Source organism: Macaca mulatta, chromosome 14 (assembly GCF_049350105.2).
Source record: "Macaca mulatta isolate MMU2019108-1 chromosome 14, T2T-MMU8v2.0, whole genome shotgun sequence".
Classification (NCBI taxonomy): domain Eukaryota; kingdom Metazoa; phylum Chordata; class Mammalia; order Primates; family Cercopithecidae; genus Macaca; species Macaca mulatta.
Window position 1 is genome coordinate 72,908,740 of NC_133419.1, and position 18,265 is coordinate 72,927,004.

The 18,265-nt window shown below is 54.8% G+C and overlaps 1 protein-coding gene across 23 annotated transcripts in view; it reads right to left on the bottom strand.

Moving 5' to 3' along the window:
- Positions 1 to 5,890: 5,890 nt before the first annotated feature.
- Positions 5,891 to 18,265, bottom strand: part of PDE2A (phosphodiesterase 2A) — a 100,235-nt gene continuing 87,860 nt past the window's right edge. For 5 of the 23 annotated variants that reach the window (XM_077961323.1, XM_077961318.1, XM_015115135.3 and 2 more), the window contains 18 exons: positions 15,770 to 15,881; positions 15,250 to 15,289; positions 15,070 to 15,133; positions 14,580 to 14,652; positions 14,259 to 14,436; positions 13,903 to 14,015; positions 13,144 to 13,221; positions 12,153 to 12,275; positions 11,609 to 11,679; positions 11,089 to 11,211; positions 10,629 to 10,716; positions 10,319 to 10,366; positions 9,272 to 9,346; positions 9,019 to 9,118; positions 8,633 to 8,745; positions 8,212 to 8,250; positions 7,969 to 8,075; positions 5,891 to 7,339 (listed from right to left, as the gene is read on the bottom strand). In XM_077961323.1, the coding sequence (XP_077817449.1) occupies positions 7,129 to 7,339; positions 7,969 to 8,075; positions 8,212 to 8,250; positions 8,633 to 8,745; positions 9,019 to 9,118; positions 9,272 to 9,346; positions 10,319 to 10,366; positions 10,629 to 10,716; positions 11,089 to 11,211; positions 11,609 to 11,679; positions 12,153 to 12,275; positions 13,144 to 13,221; positions 13,903 to 14,015; positions 14,259 to 14,436; positions 14,580 to 14,652; positions 15,070 to 15,133; positions 15,250 to 15,289; positions 15,770 to 15,881 (1,756 nt within the window). In that variant the 3' untranslated portion in view covers positions 5,891 to 7,128. 23 annotated transcript variants of the gene reach the window in all.

The window sequence follows — 18,265 nt, forward strand, 5'->3', positions numbered from 1 at the left end:
GTGATTTCTTCTTCAACTCAACCAATCAGCATTCCCCATTTCCTAGTCCCCTGCCTGTTAAACTATCCTTAACAAACCCTAGCCTCCAAATTCTCAGGAAGGCAGATTTGAGAAACATCTCCTGTCCTTCCACTTGGCTGGCCCTGCAATTATTAACTCTTTCTTTGCTGCAGCACCTGCTGTTCTCAGTGCATTGTCCTTTCTGGGCAGCAGGCAAGAAGAACTCATTGGGCTATAACAACGATGTCATTTCCTAGAATCCTATGCATCCCAATCAGGTCTGTAGTTCTCCCAGGGGTGATTTAGGGATTGAGAGTGGCAGCCATCTTGGCAGGATGTTGCCACACCTCCCATTCTCACATCTGACCCACCAGTCTCCAAACTTGATGTTGTGCTTTGTTTCCTGTATGGACTCATCTTGGTGTTCCCTCAGAGAACAATCTGGCTGTGCCATCTATCAGACTTCATTCCCACACAGCTGCCCAGATGCAGGGCAGCCTCCCTCTCGGAACACCTTCTGCATCCTGAAGGCCTCCAGTAGGCTCATCCTCCCAGTTAATGGACAGGAAAACTAAGACCACTGAGGAATCCCAATGCTCATCCTGCCAGGATAGAAAGGAAAGCCCAGAGGAATTGCAGAGTGCTGAAGAGCAGGGATTCGCTGTGTGGGGACAGTTCTTGCTTTGTGTTTCAGGACAGGGAACCCAGGAGTGCAAACCTCAGTCAGGTAAGAGGCCTGCCCTGACATCCTTCATCCTCCCACACCACCCATGCTGCCTCCTCCCCCGATTTCCCATGCCCCTTCCTTCATTCCCGACCCAACCCTGATTCTCCCTTCTCTCCCCAGGTGCAGTCCAGAGCCTGTCTTGAGCACAATGGCTGCTCTGCTCTGCCCCGGACCCTCACCACCTCCAGCGGGGTTCATCATCCCAGTTTATGAACAGAAAAACTAAGACTAGATGGGGGAGCTTAGCTCCTGCTCAGAGCAAACCTTCAACTCCTTCACCTCCCTGGACCTGGCACCCTCCCAAGAGACTGCAACCAAGGTTATGAAAATAGCATCTACTCACCATCTTCCCTCAGCACACCCCCAACCAACCCACTCCCTCAGTCCCACCTGTGTCTCAAGGAGACTGAGCCCCAAGAAGCACAGCTTCCTGCACCTCCTCACCTCCCAGCCTGCTTTCCTGCTCTATCTGCAATGTCCTCAAGTCCTTTCCCGTCCTCCTCATCCAAACTCCAAGACCTGCCTACACCTCACCCTCCTCCAGGAAGCCCCCTTCATGACCGGGGTTCACTGCCTGCCGTGACCGCCCTCCCTCACCAGCACAGCACCAAGCCTTGCGATGCTCTCTAGTAGTTATTTCCTGCACAGTGAAGGGGTGCGGGAAGCATCATTTCTGCCTATCCCTGTTCACATGCAAGTCCGGCTCTGCCTTCCCAGGGACCGTGCTACAGAGGGAGACCGCTCATCAGGCAGGCACCACCTCCAGGGATCTCACTAAGGTAGAACTGATGGGCCTCAGTTCTGTTCAGAGAACAGCTACACGGGCAGGAGGCCTCCAAGAAACAGTTTCCATTTTCCCTGTGGAGTCCGTATGGGTGTGTACTGTATAAGGTATGGGCTGTATGGAGTCTGCAGGTAAACATGCCTGTGTGTCACAGAATGAGCATGTGAGTGTGTGTGCATGTGTCAGTGTGAGAATGCCTCTGTGTTTGTGAGTGTGAGAGGGTCATACAGGTGCAGCATTCTGTTGATGGAAAGAGTCAAACTCTGTAAAAAAAAAAATTTTTTTTTTTTTTTTTAGATGGAGTCTCACTCTGTCACCCAGGCTGGAGTGTAGTGGCACAATCTTGGCTTACTGCAAGCTCCGCCTCCCGGGTTCAAGCAATTCTCCCTGCCTTGGCCTCCCGAGTAGCTGGGATTACAGGTGCCTGCCACCACGCCTGACTCATTTTTGTATTTTTTTTAGTAGAGATGGGTTTTTCGTCATCTTGATCAGGCTGGTCTTGAACTCCTGACCTCATGTGATCCACCCACCTCGGCCTCCCAAAATGCTGGGATTACAGGCATGAGTGCCCAGCCTGTAAAATATTTTAAGAGATATATTCTGAGCCAAATATGAGTGACTGTGGCCTGTGACACAGCCCTCAAGAGTTCCTGAGAACATATGCCCAAGGTGGTCGGGGTACAGCTTGGTTTTATATATTTTAGGAAGGTATGAGACATCAGTCAAATACATTTAAGAAATACATTGATTTGGTTCAGAAAGGTGGAACAACTCAAAGCGAGGGGGTTCCAGGCTATAGGTAAATTTAAACATTTTCTGGTTGACAATTGTTTGACTTTGTCTAAAGACCTGGGATCGATAGAAAGGAATGTTCAGTTTAAAGAGAAAGGATTATGGAGACCAAGTTTTATTGTGCAGAGGAAGCTCTCAGATAGCAGACTTCAGACAGAGCAAGTTGTAAATTGTTTCTTGTCGGACTTAAAAGGGTGCCTGGCTCTTACTTAGTTGATTATCTCCTGGATCTGGAAAGAAAGGAAGGAAAACAAAGGGGGAAGGGAATCTCTATAGAATGTGGATTTTTCCCACATAAGACTATGGAGGGCAATTTCAAGGTATGGCAAGGAAATATATTTTGGGGTTAAATATTTTTTTCCTCGTTTCATAATGTTATGCCAGAGTCGGATTGAAAAGTAAATTACGACATATAGGGTCGAGTAAAACCCATCTGATGAGAATGTATGGTTTGTAGGGCATGACTCCCTAGACCTCTTAGGTAGGAATTTGGGTAAGACAAAAAATCAGAGCTCAGTCCTCAATTCCTAATACAAAGTTCTGAGATCCAAAATGCTCCAAAATCTAAAACACTTTTTAGCACCGACATAATGCCACAAGTGGAAAATTCCACACTTGCTTCAATGTGCACAAACTTTGTTTCATGCATAAAATTATTTAAAATATTGTATAAAACTGCTTCAGGCTGTGTGTATATAAAACATAAATGAATTTCCTGTTTAGCCTGGGGTCTCATTCCCAAGATATTTCATTATGTATATGCAAATATTCCAAAATCCAAAAAAATCTTAAATCTGAGACACTTCTGGCCCCAAGCATTTTGGATAAGGGATATTCAACCTGTAGGTGAATGGACAGGAGTGAGATTGCCAATCGCCCCCCGCCCTGCGCCCCCATACCCTTCTCTGACCTCTGGGGAGGTGAGGACAGTGAGGGCTGGACACCACCTGGTGACCATGAGCTGCACTACAAGCCACCACCACCCCACTCCTTTCTCCCTCCCCCCTACTCCAACTCACACACACACAGACCCACACAGGCACACACACAGTTGATCCCAGCTCTCAGCTCTTTCTCTGGGGCCTCAACCCACTTTGTGCTCACCACCCCAATGCCCTACAATAGTCTTGCAAAGACTGAAGATGGAGACCCCGTCCTTCTGAGTCTCCCTCCTCTATCCCAGAGGAGGAGAAAGGAATCAGACAGCCCTTGGAAGGGAATCAGACAGGTAGGGCTCACATCCTAACCTTGGTGCGTTACTTAACCTCTCCAAATCTTAGGCAACTTGGCTGCAGAATAGACTAATAGTATCTGCTAGAATCATTGTGAGGTTTAAATAAAATGCAAAATGAAACCATTAAGATGGGAGGGCAGAACAGCTACAGGAAGCCAATGGGGTCAAGCCTTGTGTTCTGTAACCTGGTGAGGGCTGCCCTCAGGCTCCGTGCAGAGCCTCCTCCCATCTGTCCTCCCTCCCTTCCTCCCACCTCTCCTCCCCGGGCATTCTCAGACAGCAGTTTTGCTCACCTTTGCAGGGAGTTCACCCCTGCCAGAGGCTCCACCCAATACCTGTTGTGGGTAAGGGTGATGCTGAGCAGAGTCCCCATAGCTCTTCATGGAGTGGCATAGATCCCACCTCCCAGGGCCCCTCTAAGTCCTCCCTCTGCATCCCCTGACCCATTGGTCACCATGTTCTGCCAACCCAGCATCTCTTGAATTCCTCTCCTCACCCAGCCCGGGACACAGCACATCACCCACAGAATAATCCCTATCCACCGTCTCCCCTTGCAGTCATTTCCCTGCTCTCCAGGGGGATCTTTCTACAATGCACTTCTGAGTCACTCTCTTACTGAAAACCTTTCTCTGATTCTCCACTGCCCACAGACTCCACAAAGCCAAACTCCACAACCTGGCATTTAAGGCCCTTCAGGGTCTGGCCTTGCCTCCTCCTCCATTCCTCAGCTCCTCCAGCTGCCAGTCCCTTCCCTTCTCAGGGCCTTTGCAAAAGTGTTTTCTTCTACCAGGAGTGCCTGTCCCCTTTTGCCTGTAGGAAAACAACATCTGCTCATCTTTCAAACTTCATTGTTGTTCTCAGGGTTATGATCCTGCCTGGAGCCCCGTGGCCAGGCACCCCACAGCGTTGTCATGGCTTGCATCTGAGTTTAGATCTATCTCTCCAATCAAACTGTGAGACTTTCCAGACCAGGACAAAGACAAAGTTAGCCCTTGGCCCTAGCACGGGGTCCTGCATGATGAGGAAATATCTGTGGTTGTTCCCTCCATTTGGTGAAAAGCAGGGATGTGTCACAGCATGGGCCTCAAAGGAGGGCTGGGCTGGGGACAGACAGCAGATGCAGGGTCAAGGTCCCCTTTGCCCGAAGGGTTGTGGAAGAGGAACATGCGCACACACTCAGGGTCAGGGGTCAGGCATAAGAGCCGCTACATCAGCCCACAGTGACCCTGAGGTCAGCCAGGCGCCATTAGAATAGCCATCTCTTCTCGGTTGTGGGTCACAAACTGACACTCCCACCCCCACCCGGGGACCCACTGGGCCAAGCCTGGGTCCTGTGCTGTGAGAGGACAGAGACAGACTTGGGGAGCCCACAGCAGGAGCTGGGAAGGGGAGGAGCCTGGAGCCCCATAACACTAAGGGAAGCTGGAAACCTGGAGACCATACAGCCAGAGGAGCAGATTCCAAACCCAGACAGGCTAGTGGGGCAGGGGGAGCTGCAGAGGAAGCAGATGGGCTCTGTGGTCCCAAAGGCAAGGCTGGCAATGGCTGATGGTCACAAGATGGCCCTGTCCATCTCCTTCCTTCTCCCACCAAGAAAGGAGACCCCAGTGCCCACCCTCTTAACACATCAACTTTTACTGGCCAGGAAGAGATGAACAGGGAGAGGAGCTCAGAGGGGGGTAGGCAAGTCGGGGACAGGGCCTGGAGACTGTACCAGGCAGAGCCTCTTCGTGGCCCCAACCTGGAGTGTGCCCATTTTGGACTGGGCAGAAGCAAACACTCTCACGCAGAGGAAAGCAGGGGACTAACTCCTCAGATACAACCGGGGCTGGATGTGGTGTGGAGTCTGACTCAGGGGTGCCCCTTCAGCAGGACTCAGAGAAACCGGGATGTGGGACTTCCTGAGACACAGCCAGGCATCATTGCAGCTAGAAACAGAGTTCAGAGGCCCAGGCCGTCACCGTATGGGCACTCATGACCAGGGCAGGCCAGCACTGGGAGGGAGGGTCTAGGACGAGCTCCAGGCTACCTCCTCCAGGCAACCTGCCTGCTTGCCTCAACCTCTCAGTTTTCCCTCTACTCCACAATCTCTGCCAGCCAACATGTCCCATCACTGCTGCATGGCCAGACCTTCTCATCTGCCACCCACCCCTTAACCTCCACGATCTGGCACAGGGCTGGCCCAAGGAGTACCCCAACAGGTCTATGACTTCCCCAGAAGAGGGGCTAGGCACCAAGGGTGGGAGACTCTGGAAGCCATGGAGTTCCAAAGGGCGTTTGCCTCTCCCAGTTCTATTACCCCGCTCCACCCACCCCAAGCACAAAGTCAGAAAACAGCCCCATAGGGGAGAACTGGTAGAAAGAAATAGATTTATTCTCATGTACAAAGCGGTCAGCCCACGGGACCATATACGACAGTTGCACAGAGTCCTAGAAAAACGCATCTCTCTAAAGGCAACTCAGAAAGGTAAGGCAGGTGGACCCCCTCCCCCACCCCGCAACGCACACAGAATGAAACAGAGAAAAAGAGAGAAGCCAGTGGCCAGGCTAACCCAAGAGTCCTGGCCCTATGGGGTCTCCCAAGCCCTAGGGCACAGGTGGATATGGCCTTGAAGAGAGAGCCCTGCCAGGGCTGAGGCCAGGTCTCTCCCTAGCTGCAGGAATGGGGAAGGGGCTCAGGCCAAGGGGTACACTCAGGGGGCCTCTGAGGGACTCAGGGTTGGGCTCTCTGGGCCCTAGGGTGGCAGAAACATTCCACAGCCTCTGCTGGGACTCCGCAGAGCGATAGAGCTATTTTAGACATTGATCTAAAATGGATCTTAGAGCATGGATTGTCTTACCCTCCTGTTTGGCCCAGACAGGGGGAGAGACTTGCCCAGCGTCACACAGGCAGGAGGAAGCATGGCTGGCTCATTCATACCTGGGCCTGTCTCCCAGTGCGGGGATCCCTCCTGCCCATCAAGCCCATCCTGCTTCTTCCCGAGCCCCTTCTCTGCAGAGCACTGAGCTGCCCCTCGGCAGCTTCCTCCTGGGGCCCCTGTATCCCCCAGGTCCCAATCCCACTGTCACTAGAGTGGTGGTCCTCAGGGGGCCTTCGCCCTGCAGCTGTTTCTAGTCCTCCCACAGAACTAAGGACTGTTTCCAAGACGCCACACTCTGCTCACTCAGATGTCTCACCTTCCCCTTCCATGAGGATCCTGGAGACCCCAAGGGATGGGAGTCCTCCAAGGGAAAGGAGCAAAGATCTGGTGGGGCAGGAATGGGGCAAGGAGAAACCATCAAGCTGCAGGGACAAAGAATGGCTTGGGAAAGACTTGCCAAGGTGTGGTCAGAGGCGCAGAGCAGGGCCCACTGCTCATTGGTCACCCTGTGCTCTCAGAGGACAAATCACAAAGTCTCCGTGAGGCTGGAAGTCTTGCTTCCATTATACAGATGAGAAAGCTGAGGCCCAGGAAGGTAGTACTTGTCCAGGGTCACACAGGAAGTCCTGGTCTAGAACACAGGACTCCTGGCTCTGTTCCCAGTGCATCTGCTCAGACCAGTGGAGGGCTGTGGGAGGTGGCCTGGGCAGGGAAGTGTCCCTGGAGGGGATCACTCAGCATCAAGGCTGCAGCAGCCATTGATGGGAGCCCCAGTGCCATCCAGATCAGGCACCTCATACTCCTCATCCAGGAAGTCCAGCGAGTTGTTACTTGGGAGGCCGCGGATGGTGAACTTGTGGGACACCTTGGTCCAGTGCTCACGGTTGGAGGCCACACGCTCGTACAGCTCTGCTGCTTCGGGGAACAGGTCCTGCAACAGCCTGTGGGTGCATGGGGGCAGAGGGCGAGAGGACAGAAATCAGACCATGGGCAGCAAGAAAGACTAGGGCTACACAGCAAATAGAACTTCCACAAGGGCCAGGCATGGTGGCTCATGCCTGTAATCCCAGCGCTCAGGGAGCCAAGGTGTGCGGATCACCTGAAGTCAGGAGTTCAAGACCAGCCTGACCAAAATGGTGAAACCCCATCTCTACTAAAAATACAAAATTAGCCGGGCATGGTGGCGCGTGCCTGTAATCCCAGCTACTCGGGAGGCTGAGGCAGGAGAATCACTTGAACCCAGAACGGGGAGGTTGCAGTGAGACAAGACCATACCATTGCACTCCTCCAGCCTGGGCAACAGAGTGAGACTCCATCTCAAAAAAACAAGAACTTCCACAAGAATGTGAGACAGAGGAGGACACCTAGGAAAGCATGATGGTCTCTTTCCACTGCAGACCAAGGATGAAGTGAAGGACCCACTGAGTGGCACAGCAGGAGACAGTTGTGCCCAGAGGCAAGGGGGTGAATCACTTGGAGCTGGGCCAGGCACATGTGTTTGCTGTGATGTCCCCACTCCAGCCTACCCTCACTGTGCAGGGTGCCAGCTTGTCCCCATGAGCTCACTCACTTGTAGATGGGCATTGCAATGTGCTCCATGAAGCTGATTTGTAGCTCGGGGATATAGGCCTTCTCCCGGTCCATCATCTCCATTGGCCTGTTGCCCATGGCCTTTTCCTGCAGGCATCAAGTCATCAGGTCTGTCCCTCTCATTCCTCCATTGGGTACCAGGGTCAGGCTAGTTCAAGCCCTCCCTGCCCCAGGCCAGGAACCCTCCCCCAACCTGGACATCCTGGGGTCACTCCACACATACCAGGTCTCCCTGGGAGAAGAATTCTTTGTAGATCAGCTCCTGAAAGGCCAACACTCTCATCACATCCTGCACATAGGACACATCCACCCAAGCTCCTCTGACAGCCCGTTCCCAGGAGAGAAAACTGAGGTCCAGGGATTCAGTCCCAGCTCAGGAGCTGTCCCACCAGCCCCAGCCTGGCATGGCGATGGCCCCAGGCAAGGAGTGGCGGGGTTGGGGCCTACCTTCCACCAACCACTGACTTGCTAGGTCTGTTCCCCTTTCTGAGTCTCCATTTGTCACCCTGAGATGGTCTAGGTTTCTGTCTCCCCAGAACACAGCCAGGCTGAGCTGAGCAGAGAGATGGTGTTCAGGCGGCAGGGGGCATCCAGAGCTGGGCAGAGTGGGCAGCCTATGCCTTCCCAGGGAGGACTGCACCTACCGCGATCTTTCTTGTGGTCTTCCAGCCCTTGGTCTGGTCAGAGAGGTCACAGGAGGTCATGAGGAGGCAGAGGAGGAGTCTGTGATGCTGCTTGTTGTTTCGGTCGTAGCCCACTGTTGAGGGGAGGATGGGGTCAAGGAGCGGGGCCCAGCCTCCTTGCCCTTCTGAGGACAAGGCTCCCAGGGCCCAACCCAGAGTGCTGTAGGGAATTGGGCACTCTTGATGGGAGTCAAGGGGCCAGTGCTGGGTCTGCCTGGTGGGGCTGTGCCGTCAGAGAAGGGTTGATGCTGCAGGGGATAGGTCTGCACCCTGGGAATGCTCCCCTGGCAAATCCTTCCCCTGGTTGTTCCTTCCCACCCCCAAGGCCTGGGGCTAACAGCAGTCACCCTCAGCCATCTTCTGGAGGTCCTTGAAGATGCGGAGATGGTGGGCCAGGTCCGTGGCCAAGATGATGTCCCGCATCAGATCCAGCATGCGCTGATAGTCCTGGGGCAAGGGCAGGGGTGTCATGGCCTCCTGCTGGACACCCCCACCCATTTGCCCATCCCAGTGAGCCTCCACTCCTTGGCTCCTTCTCCCACCTCCAGCCAGCACCCAGCTCTCCCCCTCAATCCCCACCCCCACCCCCAACCCCATCACCTTCCGGGAGAAATGATCAAAGATGTTGCAGCCGTGGGTGTTGAGGATGGCGATGGCCTGAGCAAAGTGGTGCCTCTGGAGGGAGAGGAGTGATGGGGTCCCGGCTGGGGCAGAGGGGCTCCCCTCACCACTGACCCCAAGAGAGGAAGCAGAGCCTGGTCCAGCTCCAGCCCCCAGGTCGGCAGAGCAGTCAGAAAGGGGGAGTCAGGGGCCCCAGTTCCCTTTCTGAGCTCTGTTTCAACCCTCTGTGTGACCCAGGGCGAGTCCCTAGACCACTCTGACCCTCAGACTCCTCAGCTGTCACATGCAGGGAGGGACCCAACAACGTAAGCTCTGGGGTCCCTGAAAGCTGGAACATTTTTGAAATGATCCCTTGGAGTCCTAGACACTAAATCATGCAGAATGCATTTGTTTGCTGACAAGGAGAGGCAGTGATGAGGCAAGGGCAATGCCCCTGTTTCCGGATGCTGAATGGCTGTCACTCAGAAGAGGAGCAGCTTATCCCAGGGGGCAAAGGGCAGAACCAGCACTGCCACCAGGCCTCCTGGGAGAGAGACAGAGCACCCCATCTCTGGGGGTGTGCAAGCAGAGGCAGCCTCTGGAGGGGTGTTGTGGGAAGCAGCATAGGGCAAGGTGACTTTGGAAATGTGTCTCCCACTCTGTGGCAAGCCCTGTGCCAAGTGCAGGAAACCCAGAAATGGCTCAGACCTTGTGCATGCGGAGGTAGGCAGACCCAAACCAAACAATCTAAGGTGATGCTAAGTGATGGGAGTGGAGCCCATCCCAAGCTTGGCAGGAGGGGGCTGAATGGGGTGTTCCCAGGCAGCCAAAGGGAAACGCACTGAACACAAATCCTTGCTATCATCTGCACCTGCACCCTTCCAAGCCCACTCCATGAAAATGAGCCAGACATGTCCTAGGTGTGGCTGCAGCTCTCGCAGCCTGTCTGGAGAGCATGGTTTGGGAATAGGGGGAGCTGGGTCATAACTTTGCAAGTCACTGGCCTTAGAGGGGAAAGAGGATGGGGGTGGGACAGAAGAGTGATACCTCCATGACGGAGCCCTCGGAGCTGTAGAGCGCAGCCAGCACAGATTTCTGGAAAAGCCCAGGAAAACTGTGGTCACTCCTCACATCTGGATCCAAGTGCCACTGCTTTAGGCTAAGCAGTGTCCTGCCCTTCCCAACTTTCTCCCCTCCTTCCTATCTCAAAGTCATGGGCAAACCCTGGGGGAACCTCCTCCTGTGTTTAAACTTGGCTCCTGGTCTCACTCGCTCCCACCTGCCTTCAGGCTGGGAGAGGATGAGACTCCCAGACACCCCATGCAGGGTCCCCACTGTGAGCAGGGCAGGGTCTCACCGAGGCCACCTGGAAAGAGTTGTTTGTGCCTCTGTGGTCCAGGTCATGACACATGCAGGAAATAAACAAGGCAAAGATCTCGATGTCCCTGGTTGAGAGGCAGAAAGGAGAAAAAAAAGAGATCAGCCCACAGTCCCCTCCCCAAACCCCCAAGAGGATGACATGCCCAGGAGCCACTGGGACAGGAGTTGGAACACCTGGGTTCCCTTCCTGGAAAGAAGCACTGGTTTGGAGCCCAGCAGACCCAGGTTTAAATCAGGCTCAGTCTTCACTGGCTGCTTGACTGTGAGCAAGCCCCTCCTGGAAGATGGGGCTTGCAGCCTTCCCCTCGAGTCCCCTGGGGCTAAGAAGATCCCATGAGGCAGTGTGTGTAAAGTGCCTGACACACAGGGGGTGCTTCCCTGTCCCAGGGAAGGGGACCCCAGCGGCTGCCAGATGTGGGGGAGATGCAGCCACTCACTCGAGGTAGTTGGTGAGCTCCAGGTTCTTGTAGAGCAGGTAGCAGAAGTGGGAGACAGAAAAGGCATGCATCCAGTTGTGATAGGGGGGATCTCGGTAGCCCTTCTTCACCATCAAACAGAACCTGGGGGAGGGGAGAGGGCAGCAGAGGGGCCTCAGCCTCTCCTCCTCCATCAGGGCCCCACGATGGCAGACTGCATGTCCCTTCCATCCCTGAGGGACCCTCCACAGCTTTCCTTGATGATCCTGTCTTAGCAGGAAGTTCCTATGCACATCTAACTGAAACCTCTGGTTACACACTCTCGGCCTTGCCTCCAGGCCCTGCCTTGCCCCATTTCTTGCCTTTATTGACAGTTCAGTGTCTAGGAATTGCTTCTCACTCATGGATCCTCCCCACCCCCATACGACTGGGTCTCCCCAGTCATCCTTAGAGAGATCCTCTCCAGAATGCCAGGGGCAATGGATGTGACAGTGGAGGAAAGAGGGAGGCGAAGACTGGGGCTGTCTGCATGTGGACGAACCGGGCCAGGGTCGGGCAGTCAATTTTGTAGTTGTTGATGAAATTCATGTCCTGCAGCATGCTCAGGATGGCCTGGAGAGGGCAGAGGGAGGGATCAGAGGGGCTGCCAGTATCAAGATGGGACCCCCGCCTGGGCCCTTCTTCAAGCTCCACACTCAAAATCTGGAGTCTTAGAAACTTAAATCTAAACTAGAGAACCACAAAATAACTGAAGCAACCGTTCTCGGAGCTATGCATTTTTAGAGATCTAAGAACTAAGAACTCTTGAAACCAAGCCCACACAAAATGTTAGAAAAACGGGGTTGGGAGGCATGCAAACCCTGAGGTCACATGCCCTGGGCATGGTTGTTCCAAGACAGCCCTTGGCATCATCCAGTCCAGCCTCTAGCCCCTGGGCAGGCCCCATGGCCTCATGATGGCAGACTACATGCCCCTCCATCTCTGAGGAACCCTCCACAGCCTTCCTTGATGACTCTGTCTTCCCAGGAAGTTCTTGATGCACATTTAACTTAAGCCTCTGGCTACACAAGTGGAGAGCAACTCACCATGGACGTGTCATCCTCGGGCAGGGAACGAGGGGTGTAGGTGAAACTTGCAAAATTGGAGTCAATGGCAGCCACAGGCTGGATTCCATCATGGAGAAGTTTGGTAGACTCATCATCGGACACCTAGAGGAGACCAGCCAGAGCATTAGAAGATAGCCTTCACCCCATCCGGTGTCTCACCCTCAAATTCCCATAGAAGGTGGGGGATCCATCACCCAGAATGCACCACAGTTGGACCACCACGATGTGGACTGTAACTGGGCAGGAAATCACAACCCTCCCCTCACAGCCCTGCAGCCCACCCCGCCTGCCTCCCTGCAGGTGACCACCCTTTATCTGTTACAGCCTAATCTTGGCAAAGATTGAGAACACTCCTTCATGACACCCCCAAACCGTGGCAGCATTTCACACACAGTAACTGTAGCAGTCCTCCTTTTGTGGAGACCTTTCTACTCTAACCTTAACTCTTCCTACTACACTTTTGATCCACCTCACAAGGTCTGGGCCTCTCTGGTTTGGACACAGATGAGAGGAAATGTCCAAATGAACAGCAACTACCATATACATGGAACTAAGCCAGCTTTTCTGATCCAGGGTTGGGAATGGGATAGATTATCAGCAATTAAGACTGCCCAGGACTCCATGGGCATTGTACCTAGGGAAGCCATGAGGACAGGTCCTGAGTGAGCTTCCTAACCCTCAGTAATTCCCAAGATGGGAATTATTCCCTAAACATGGGGAATACCTGGCTGAACCAAATTATTCCCTGGGTTGGTTCCTCTGGCTACTTCCAGCCTTGGGACTCAGCTCAGAAGCAGGTTGGAGGAGAGGTCTCTAAGCAGGGGTGGGAACTGCCCCTAAGGAGGGCAAGAGGCCTGCTATGGCTCTGGGCCTATCCTCTCATCCTCAGTAGAGATAGATCAGGAAGGCCTGCCTGGCCCTGGGTCCCCGGGAATCTGGGAGGAGGACCAGAGGTCTCTGCAAGCCTCACCTTCATGTGGTACATCATCATCTCATTGGCCAGGTGGCTGCGATACTGAGCCTCATTCACTTTTTTGTATAGGAGAGACTAGGGGAAAGAGGGAAAGATGGGGCTCAAGGAAGGTGGCTGTTAAAACTTAGCAATGCCCCAGACTGGGACGAAGGGGTCAGAAAGACACCCCACTTCCTGTCCCATTCTGGCCCCAGTCAAAACCTTCAAGCTCCAGTCCACAGTAAAGACCCCACCCCCACTTTCATCCAGACCCCCGCACCAGCTCCTCCACCTCGTCCTGCCAGCATTTGGTCTGGCCCTTTGCACCGTCCCCCATATCTGATCCAGGCTTCAGTGATGGAGCCTAAGGCCCCTGGCAGGGAAGGAGAAGCAAGGAGGGGATCATGTCAGGGACCTTGGGGCTGGATTCCCAGGCCAGAGTGCCAGCAGGCCTGGACACCGAGACCCAGCACTTCCAAAAAGGCACCCGGCTTGGGCTGAGGCTGCTTCCAGGGAAGAGAGGAGGTTTTGACAACGGGAGCTTCTCATGGTCCCAGGAGGCAGAGTTGACAGGACAGGAAATCGTATCCCCAATTTTTAGATGGGAAACTGAGCCCAGAGGTGGCCAGCGTGTCCTGAAGGCTACACAGCACCCCAGCGGCGGGACTGAGTGCCAGACCGAGGGATCAACCCACAGGGAGAGCTGGAGGAGAAGGGAGGGTCCCTGGTGGGCCCCGCCCCTATCACCAGACACCCCACTCCCACCCCCGCCCTCACATGGGCGATGCTGATGCCACAGTAGATGGAGAAGGCCGTCGCCAGGTCCTCGTCGAACTTGCTGAACCACGGCCCATTGATCTTGTTCACCAGCTCAGCCACACCGATGACCTCTGGGGAAGGGAGAGGGGCAAGGAACCACCGGTGGAGGCAGGGATTGGGTGGAGGGAGGGAACCGGCCGGGACCTGCCCTCGCAGTTTCGGCTGGTGACATCCCAGATATGAAACCTGACTCCCTTCTGCTCCGGGACGCCGAAGGCGGTGGGGAAGTGTTGCCCACCCCGCGCTCGGACCCGCCCTGCCCCGCGCAGGTGCCGCCCCAGCCCCGCCCCTCCGCCCCGGGCAGCCACACGCACCCTGGTTCTCGTTCTTGATGGGGAAGCAGAGGATGTTGCGCGTGCGGAAGCCGGTGCTGTCGTCTACGCCGCGGTAGAAAAGCGGATGGGCATATGCGTCCGGGATGTTCAGGATCTGGCCGGTGGTCGCCACGTGTCCCGCGATGCCCTGATCGGCCGGGATGCGGATCTCGTAGCTCTGCCGGGGAAGAGATGGAGTCGAGAGGAAGAAGTTAGTGACCCGACCACAGAGGGGACTATTAAACGTCGGGCCGCTCCCCAGCGCCCCCGGAGGACTCCCGGACACCCCTAGGGCCACATACTCCCTCCACAGTCGCTCACCTCATCATCCACCACACCCCCATCGAACACCTTGGCCACCAGTTCATTCTGATCCAGCAGGAACACAGAGCAGCTGTGGAGGGAGGGGGTTCGGTCCTCTGGGGCCTGACAACCCCCTCTGATCGCCCTCACTTTCCATAAGGAGGCAAAGGTCGGATTTTTCGAGGCCTGGGAGGAGTGCTCCAAGGTAAGCCACTCTGCTCAGGGCTGGCTGGCTCCAGAAACCTATCCATTCAAGTGTGTTTTTTGGAAGCACCTACTATGTGCCAGGCACTGTGATAGGAGCTGAGGATCCAAAACCAGCCCTGTCCCTGCTGTCATCGGAGCTTACAGTCTAGTGAGGGAGACAGGCATGAAATAAAGGATCCCTCAAAAGGTGATGAGGTCACATAGAAGGCAGAGAAGGGGAAGTGGGTTGGGCAGGAAAGGAGATGATGGGGACTGAAGGCCACAGCCTCTCTCGTCCTGTCCCCTGGACAGAGTCACTCACATCTCTGCGTTGCTGAGGTTTCTGGCCTCTGTGATGATCTCCTGGAGCAGGACAGAGACGTCATCTGGGTGAGGGAGAAGACCAGGCATGAGACCAGGCTGCCAAGCCCTCCCACCTCTCCTCTGCAACTGCCAGCCCCCGTACCCACACACAGCTAGGCATAGAGAACAGTGCACTCACCCAGGTGGGTGAAGAGGTTCTTTGCCACTTGGAGAAGAGCCTGGAATGAAGAAAATGGAGATCATAGGTGGTCAGGGTGCAGGGGTCACCCTATCTAACCCCCTGCCCCCAACAGCATCCGGGTCTTCTCCTTCCTTCCCTAGGGCTCACTGGACAAGCCAGAAACTGTCAGTGTCTAATTATGTCATTTGGCTACTAAGTGAAGGAGTAGGGGAATCGCCCCAGTGCAAGTGAGGAGTCTCCTGAGTGAGTGTCTCAGCCGCCTTCACACCAGCTCTAGCTGCCTAGGTGTTGCTGTAGTGCCCAGATTGAGCACTAGAGGGCGATCACATACAGTGCCTGCGGGCAGTGGCGCGGGTCCTGAGCAACTGCAGGCCTCCAAGTCATTAGGCTAGGGAACCACCTGGGGAAGGGCTGCCACCAGTCCAGAAAGACATGGGCATTTCCCTTCTGAATGGGTCTCGGGGGCTGAAAACTGGGCGAGTCAGTGCCCGAGAGAGACTCAAGGCAGGTCACTCACCTGGCACTCACACTTGAGTTTCTGTTCCTTCTGGAAGGCCAGGGTGCTGGTGAGCACGGTGCTGGTGTAGTGGAAGCAGTGCTGGATAACATGTTCGTCCTGGTCGGTGAACCTGGAGGAGGGTGTGGGCTCACTCAGGAGGGAAGGGAAGACCGGCTTCTCTCCCCACTCTCCTTACTTCTGTTCCACCAGAAGCCCACAGGGGTACCCACCTGCCAACTATATAACCACTGCACAGGCCCTTGGAACAGCTTCCCACCCCCATGCCCTGCAGACTGGGGGGCTCCCTGAGGGGAGGGCTCCAGTCTGCCTTAGATACTTGAAACCAGAGCCATACCTGCCCCCTCTGATTTGGGATTTACCCAGCCCAAAGCTGGGTCTCCTCCCTCAGACTAGAGACTGCCTGGGCTCAAGCTGGTGTTTTGCTCTTCCCCAGGCATGCCTCCAGCCTTAGGGAGGGGAAGTGGCACTGCCCTGTCTTGTGCAGCTCCTGTCACTACCCCACTCTCCCTGGACTCTGCTGGCCCTGATTCGGTGCCTCCAGAAATCCTAGGGTGGTGGTGTGGAGAGGACTGCTTGCCCTGCTCACGGAGCTAGCTCTGGTGAGACAAGATCAGCCCCAAATCCTGCTTAGGTCATTCAATCTGGCCACCAAATGATTTGTCACTGGGGAGTTGCATGGGGCTGGGTGGACCAATGGTGTGGGTCATGGGAAGAACCTGCCTCAGCCCACATCACGCTGCCCTGAGGCGTCCCTGCCTAAGCCCTTCCCCACTTTTTGGCTGACCTTGGTGCTCTGCCCTTGTGGGGCATCCCCCACTCATGCTTGCCATCCAGTGATTCTGATCTAGATCCCATCCCCACCACCCTGGGTCTGTCTGCACACCTTCCTTACATTTGCAGTCCCTCAGCTAGCCCCACCCACCTCTCACCCCTCAACCCTGGACATCTCTCAACTTCAGCCACACAAAGATCCTCATCATTCTGAGAAAACCTCGGGCTCTTTCACACCTTCACGCTTTTTTTTTCTACACTGTTCCCTCAGCCTAGAATACCCTTCTCACTCTCTTCCCTCTACGCCCTGAAAATGAGCTTCGAGTCTTTTTTTTTTTTTTTTTTTTTTGAGACGGAGTCTCGCTCTGTCGCCCAGGCTGGAGTGCAGTGGCTGGATCTCAGCTCACTGCAAGCTCCGCCTCCCGGGTTTACACCATTCTCCTGCCTCAGCCTCCCGAGTAGCTGGGACTACAGGCGCCCGCCACCTCGCCCGGCTAGTTTTTTGTATTTTTTTTTTAGTAGAGACGGGGTTTCACCGTGTTAGCCTGGATGGTCTCGATCTCCTGACCTCGTGATCCGCCCGTCTCAGCCTCCCAAAGTGCTGGGATTACAGGCTTGAGCCACCGCGCCCGGCCGAGCTTCGAGTCTTATGAGATGGGGCCATGACTATATCATCCATGCCCAGTGCAGAGCGTGGTATAGTGGAAACACTTCCGAGAGCTTTGCTAATGTTGTCACTGTATCCTATCCCTGGCCTTGCCACCAGCCCCATCCCACTCACAGCTGAAGGGCTTCTGGAGCCCCTGTTCTCTGGCTACTTAGCTGTATTTCAGGAAGCTTCTCTGCAGTCACTGCACTGAGCTGAGCCCCACCCTGGCTCAGGTAGTCATTCAACACTCACTCCCTGAAATGCGTGGGACCCAGAGATGGCCCTGCCCCTGCCCTGGGCCTCAGGGCTGCCACCAAGGCCCCATCTTGTTTTCCTGCTGATACCACCTCTCCTCCAGCTCTGGGGCCATCCCAGAACCCAATCCCCCAGCCAGCAACGAGAGGTCATGGCCCCTGCTGGACCCCCATTCCCTCTACCTTCCCCTCCCCAAAGGCCTTCCCAAGGCCATCTGGTCAGCACTGGGATAGCAACATTAAGTGCTCAATATTTGTTTGCTGAATGGCATAAATTCTCCCACCATTAGGATGCCTACAAGTTCCAGATGCCACCAATCTCACATTCTCCCTGCCTTAGCGGATTCTGCCTTGCCCCTATCTTCGTTTCCCCAGGCCCACCCAACTGTCAACACAGTTCCATGCTGGTAGGTTCTGCAGCTCAGACCTAGGACTCCTGAATCTCCACCCTACCCCAGCAGACCTCAGGCCCAGGCTCTGACACCTACCTAGTCCCAGGCTCTCTAGTGTCCACCCCCTGCTGGAGCTCCAGGCCCTGAAACCCAGCCTGTTTGCTTAGACTCCAGAGGCCAGCATCCTATCAGCATCTCTTTGCATCAGGACTCAGCCCCTCATCTGTCTACTTCTCCTCACCTATGTGATGCAGCACAAACTTTCGTCCTGCCAGCCCAAGTGTGAACCTGCACCCAGGACAGAAATGGCTCACCAGACACAGCACTATTTCTCCCTGAACTAAGATCCATTTGCAATAAAATTCAGGCACCTACTCCTGTTGATGAGTTGGTGTAGACATGAAATTTATTTATGACACCATTTCTA